Genomic DNA, 6,467 nt, shown 5'->3' on the forward strand with positions numbered 1-6,467 from the left:
CTCTGTCTTTAAACATCCCTGTGCATTCTCCCATTAAACGTTCGTTGGATTTTCTCCACACATAAATTTTTTTGTCCTCTCCAATTACAACTTTTGTTTCATCGCTAAAAATTACTTTAGACCAGTTATTTTCAACCGTCCAGCATAATTTCTGTCTACAAAAACTGATTCGCAGAGATCGGTTTTCTCTTCTTATCGTGATTGTCTTAGAAACAACATGTCTTTTATAATTATTTTCAAACAATCTTCTTCTAACAGTCCTTGAAGAAATATTTTCAACAGAATTGTTGTTAAATTTATTTGTGAGGTCTTCCAAGGTCTGCCTTCGGTTGCCCCGTACCATCCGAAAAAGACGACGATCTGCTCTGTTGTCAGTTTTTCGCCTCCTGCCAGTTCGTGGAAGATTTTCTTTGTTTCCCCTTTCTTTCACTCGTTTTAAAAATTTATTTACAGTCCTAGGATTAACTCCAGTGATTTTTGAGATTTTATGGCCAGAATAACCTTTCTCAGATAAACTTACAATGATTTTTCTCACCTCCGGTGTCAAATCTTGGCCACGGCGACCCATTTTGTTATCAGACGACTATCAACAAACAAACCGGAAATAGAATTAAGAAGATAAATTAAAAACCCAATATCGATTTTGTGCTTTTATTCGGATGCAGAAAGGTTAGAATTTTTAACGTATTTAGAAACTAAGAGACGAAATATCATCGCCAAACCGAGTTACGGAAACTACGGCGGCCATTTTGGGAACTAAATTATGGCCAACTACTGTACTTTCATGATAATAGGCCTATTTTAATTCAGCATTAAACTTCACCCTTATGAGTATTAGTAAATTCAGAGAATGTAATAAAGGGACTGCCATTCATTTGATGGGGGTGGGAGGGAGGGGCAAATTTTATGGGTGTCAGATTATGTATTTACAGTGAAGGACAGATAATTTATTTTTATTTCCAAGTTCACTGGGGGCCTAATTTTTGTCAGATTGTACCTAAGATATATTTCTATTAAAAAAATTCTACATTTTATAATCATTTAGGGTATTTCGATTCACCTTACGGACGTCTCCATATCAGTGAAATATTCTGAGAGGGACGTTAAACAACATACAATCAATCAATCAATCGATTCACCTTACAGTATTTACATTTTGACTTACAAAAATAATTTTGAGGATAAAACATGTTTGAAAAGTAAATTAATTTATCAATAATCAGGTAAATTTTGTGTATATACAAGTCATATTACATGTATAATTATTTTTGTTGCTCTGAGTGAGTGTTTCAGTTTGGTAAAATTTACAGTAGCCCTGCAGGGCAAGTTTAAAGGCATGTTTAGTAGTCCAAACTCAATATTCAGTTGTCGCGGGCCAGCGGACTACCCTTAGTGTCGAACCCTGGACAGATTATTTTTGTTTTTCTTCACTGGTAAAAACTGTGTCAGTGTGGTAAACATTGAAACTGTTTACATGTTGTTTGCTGGTCTGATGAAATTGACAAATCTTCATATAACATTTTTGAATAAGTTTTCCTATTATATCACAAATGTAATAAGTTTTGCTATAAACCCTGAAAAATGTCGAGTCACACCGGAAACAGTTATGTCCGGCCGGAAACAGTTATGTCAACCCTCGACGGAAACAGTTATGTCACTATTTCGATCACGTTCACGTGTTTTTACGTTACGCATTTTAGCTCGGGTTCGAGATGTCATGACGTCGGTTGCAAAGCAAATGTAAACAACGGAGCATTATTCTTAACGTCAAGAAGGCATTTCTGGATTATTTGTGAAAATTTCAACGATTTAATTTTTTTTTTAATTTTAAAAATGTCATATAACATATACCACATGCCTTCTCGGGCGACTATACCAGAATATTTGCCCCTCGGTGACCGGAAAGCCCTGGAGTGTTATGTCACCCTCTGCCTTCGACATCGGGTGACATAACACTCCAGGGCTTTCCTGTCACCTCTGGGCAAATATTCTGGTATGTCACCCTCGAAGCCATGTGATATATGTATAATAATACTGCTGCTGTATAGTTAGAATATTGGCCAGGCAGTGGGGCATTTTAATTTAATGTTAGATTTACTGGTTAAAAAGTGATTTGCCAATCAACTAATATAATTAAATTTTGGTTTTGCTGGTATACATGTATATTTATTTGATCTATTTTTTTTCAGCCATCAAGATGGTACTTTCTGGTATAGGACCACCAACCCATAGCAGACCAGGGGATCTTGATGTCAGCATAATAGTGATTATGATTAAGTCATTTAAATTTTGCTAGGCCAAATTTAATAAGTGTAGAAAATTGTCAATTTACATGTATTATCTGTAAATTTTTGCAAGTTATATATACATGTATGTAATATGTAATGGTTTGGGCCATGGATATATATCATCCAGGGTAGCTCAGTCTGTATAGCACATGACTAGTGATGCAGGGGTCTCAGGTTTGATTCCCGGTCCATCCATACATTTTCTCTTTTCCTGTTACATATACATGTTTTTTTCACCGAAATTCTATATATAAGATATAGACATTGTGAGAAATATATTTTGATGTTGACTGCAGATAATATTGTATTTGTTAAATTTTATAAATTACAGATAGATTCATCAGTACAGAGTACAAGGTATATGAATATGAAGTTTAGACCATTCATGCTGATGATGATTCAACTACTGCAGCTCAACGGAAGAATGATTTTCCACCCCTTCCAAAAAAGAGCAGGACAAGAATAGCTTGTTGAAAGTAAACTAACATAGTCAATAGACTACTTTTCTTTGTCAGCTTTATATTACCAAGTACATGTATCTCTTGATTGAGTGTTACATTTAAAGTGGAAACTAATCACTCCACATATAGATTTTTTTTTCCATTTTTCATATTTAATCTACCCTGTTTTATGTCTGGTGTGGTAATAGATCACTCCACATGCAGCCTTTCATATTTAATGTACTATGTTATGTTTTGTATATGTCAGTTGCAGTATTACACTGCTGTAGAGTGTAGATTATTCTTTTTTAAAAAAATGTATGCATAATTTAATGTCGACTTGTGATGTTGGGTTCAGTAATAGGCCAATCAACAGACATTCTCTATTATGCATAATCTACACTGTGAGTGTTTTTCAGGCTTTTTAATAAGCTGCTCCAAATATTCATGTAGAATCTTTTTTTTTAACTTTTTATATAAAATGTCCTGCATCAAGTGTTTTGTCCCAGTGCAGCATTGTCATTTTGCTTTTAATTTTTAGGTATGGTTTATGTAATTTTATGTCTCAGGTCAAGGACGGTTTTAGACTAAGCCCATTTTATGTTTTTTTTCTCTGTTTAGCGTCCAACCTTCAATCAAAAACCTACCTACATGTACCTATTTGTAAATAAAAATATAGCCTAAAAAATAAAACACAGAATGTACGTGTATCATGTCTATAGTTATAATAATAGTGTAAATCTGAGGATTTTATTTCATCAATCTGCTTTTCTGGCAGAAATATCTATTCTTCAGCAAAATCAAAATAATGAATTTAAATGCCTAAAGTACACTACCTTTGACATATTTATTGTACATATTTGAGAAATTGACAGAAATCAAAGATTTCAACAAAAATAATCAAGTGTAGGGGTTCTGATTTTGTTTGATTGTCTGATACATGTAGGTGTCAAAAACCAAGGTGCGATTGGATGCCAAACAGAAAAAAAGACTTGGAATGGCCTATTAAATGTTATTATCCTACCTGCTCATGGAATAAAATGACTTTTGATCAATTTGAAAGAGTACTGATCATATTTTTTCAATGATATTCTTATTATTCTATGAAATAGAAATTTGTGAATTTTGCAGTGCTATGTCAGATGGATTTCTTTATTCTGTATGACCAAAATGTATTTTTGGACAAATTAAGTAGAGTACATTTGACATGTTAATAATTAGGGGGATTTTTGACATTGCAATGAAAAAAATATCAGATGCTTAAAAGGAGGGGGTGTATTAGACCATTCTGTAACTTAATACATGTAGTTAATTGCCTCTTAATGCAGCCGAGATTTCTGAGTGAGAAATAGTATTGGACATTTTTGTCATACAATATACTTTTTAGAAATCTATAAGAAAACATAGAATTTGTTTGCATGAAAGTAATCAAAAGGGATCATGTTGAAGAATATTTAAATGTGTTTTTTTTAATTACATTTTTGTTCAAGTATCTATTGTTGAAATATAAATTCATATTTTAATTTTGTTGAGGAACTTTTTATGGATAATTTCAATATTGGTTTAATTACATGTTTTATTGCGAGGGGAGGGGGGAGGGGGGTAACTCTTCCAAGTTATTACTCTACATGTACTATTATTTCATAAAAATATTTTCTTTAGTCATTTATTAGCAATTGATTTTTACTTCTAATTTATTTCTTCAGTTGTTTTTCCCTAATTTGCTATGCATTTTTTTGAATAGCCACTTTAATCATTATTCTTACCTTTAGGATGGGAAACCAAAAGGGGGGGGGGGGTAGTTGTGGACCATCTGGTACCTTTATTAGCCCACAATGTGACCAAGATTTTTTGAGTGAAGAATAGTATTAGACAGATCTTTAAAATAATGATAAAAAATAAAAATTCTATTGGACAGATTTTTTTTTAGAATTTAAAAAGTGTTGAATTTGTGTGCATGAAAATGGCCAAATTGGTCGAATTTCAAATGTTCTACATGGATTATTCTCTTAATTTATATATGTTCAGACAATCCATTGTTTAAATAAGTTAATGGTATCAATATTGTTTAAAAATAATTTTTAATATTGAATTCATATTGCACAATAAATTTTTTATGGGTAATAATTATCTTGTATTATGATTTTTGGAGTGACTGGAAAGGGGAGGTAACTCATTACCCCCTGGTTCCATAATTTACCCACAATGCCTTGTTCATATTTGGACTAAGTGTTCATTACACATCCTTTTACACCTTGTGAAAATTTCAACAAAATCTATTGACAGGTTTTTTTGGGGTCAGGTGTCCTTAGCTACCTTAATGCAACAAAAACTTTTTTCATCATATGGCATGGATATATAACAAAAACATGATTTAATGAGTTGTTGTCAAACATTTCTTTGTCATTATTTACAAATAAATTAAAATATAAATTGAATTTTCAGACTTTTAAGCTGTTTGGGATTAAAACAATGTTTTTCCAAAATGCAAATTATGCAAGGTGTTATCCTTCTTTTCGACATATGCACATGAAATATTAGCCTTCTGTTTCCCTTATACTAGCTGAAGCCAGTATATGTAATGGCTACATTGGACTTAAAAATTTCCATAGTTTTCTCTTTTTCTTGAAATTCTAATACATGCATAAGTGTGTTTATGAAAAAAACTCAAAGCTGATCAATTATCTAATTCTTTTCATGTCACTCTTTTTTATTTTTGGCACTGGATTAGACTCATGTTTTTCTGGCATATCTTTGAACTTTTCATTCACCGAGCCTACAAACTCCAGATAATGACGAGTATCCCGGTACTTTTTAAGGATAGATCCTGCATGACGAGCTTTGTCTCTGACGTACCAGTGAGATAGTAATTATTGCCTTTGTATCGCAACACTTCCGCTGCATTCTTTTTCATTTGTTTCCATCTTTTGTCCCAAGTGCCGCTATAGCCATCTTTGAAAAGAAAAAGTAAGAAAAGAAATGGTCATTCACTAGACAATAACAAATGTTTAATGCAGACTAACAGATGACATTTTCAAAAGAATAACACGTTCTTGGTAATGATGTGTAAAAAGGAAGATGTATTTGATGAAGTAAATAGATAGCGACTAAAAACCAGTTGATACGTGTTGATATGTTCAGCGTTTTGTTTAAGTTTTACACAAATTTTAACAGTAATTTACAAATGTACAAACTAATGATAAATCTCTAGCATATTCTTGCAAAATATTGTTTTACAGTGGTACAGTGGTTCAATTTAATATAACCTCTAAACATATGAGTTTATTCGATTATTATTTGTCTTTCAAACTTACCATCACTTCCACCTCCATTAATATTACTTCCATCCTTATCACTTTTTTTTCTATCATCAACGCCACCTCCGCCTCCACCTTTCTTACCCCCTTTGTTTTTATACCAGGCCCAAAATTTCGATAAACACCACGCTCCCAGTGCTCCCAGTATTATTAATTTTCCTAATCCATCATCTCCTTTTCCTAGACCTCCTCCTCTTCCTCCTCCTTGACCTACTCCTCCTCCGCCTCCTCCTATTCCTCTTCGACTGTCTCCTATTACTCCTGTACCTCTTCCTCCGAGTGATACACCAGATGTCTTTGTTTCTTTAGGAAGAAAAGATGGAGAACCTCGTTGTTCCCTGGATTCCCAAATCATTTTTGGTAATTTCCAGGAGTAGCCTGATGGATATAGATCATTTGCTCTCTGGAAACTTTCTTGAACC

The 6,467-nt window shown here is 33.1% G+C and overlaps 1 protein-coding gene across 1 annotated transcript; it reads right to left on the reverse strand.

The window, feature by feature from the left end:
- Positions 1-5,584: 5,584 nt before the first annotated feature.
- Positions 5,585-6,461, reverse strand: LOC134242086 (uncharacterized; the record flags this gene model as incomplete). Its single annotated transcript, XM_062724106.1, has 2 exons — positions 6,043-6,461; positions 5,585-5,680 (listed from the first exon to the last, which is right to left on the reverse strand). Coding segments are annotated over exons 1-2 (454 nt in total), but the record flags the coding sequence as incomplete, so codon positions are not given.
- Between the last annotated feature and the right edge of the window lie 6 nt (positions 6,462-6,467).

Source organism: Saccostrea cucullata, unplaced genomic scaffold, assembly GCF_032062105.1.
Source record: "Saccostrea cucullata isolate Sc308-1 unplaced genomic scaffold, CSIRO_AGI_Scuc_v1 ctg21722, whole genome shotgun sequence".
In the NCBI taxonomy this organism is placed as follows: Eukaryota; Metazoa; Mollusca; class Bivalvia; order Ostreida; family Ostreidae; genus Saccostrea; species Saccostrea cuccullata.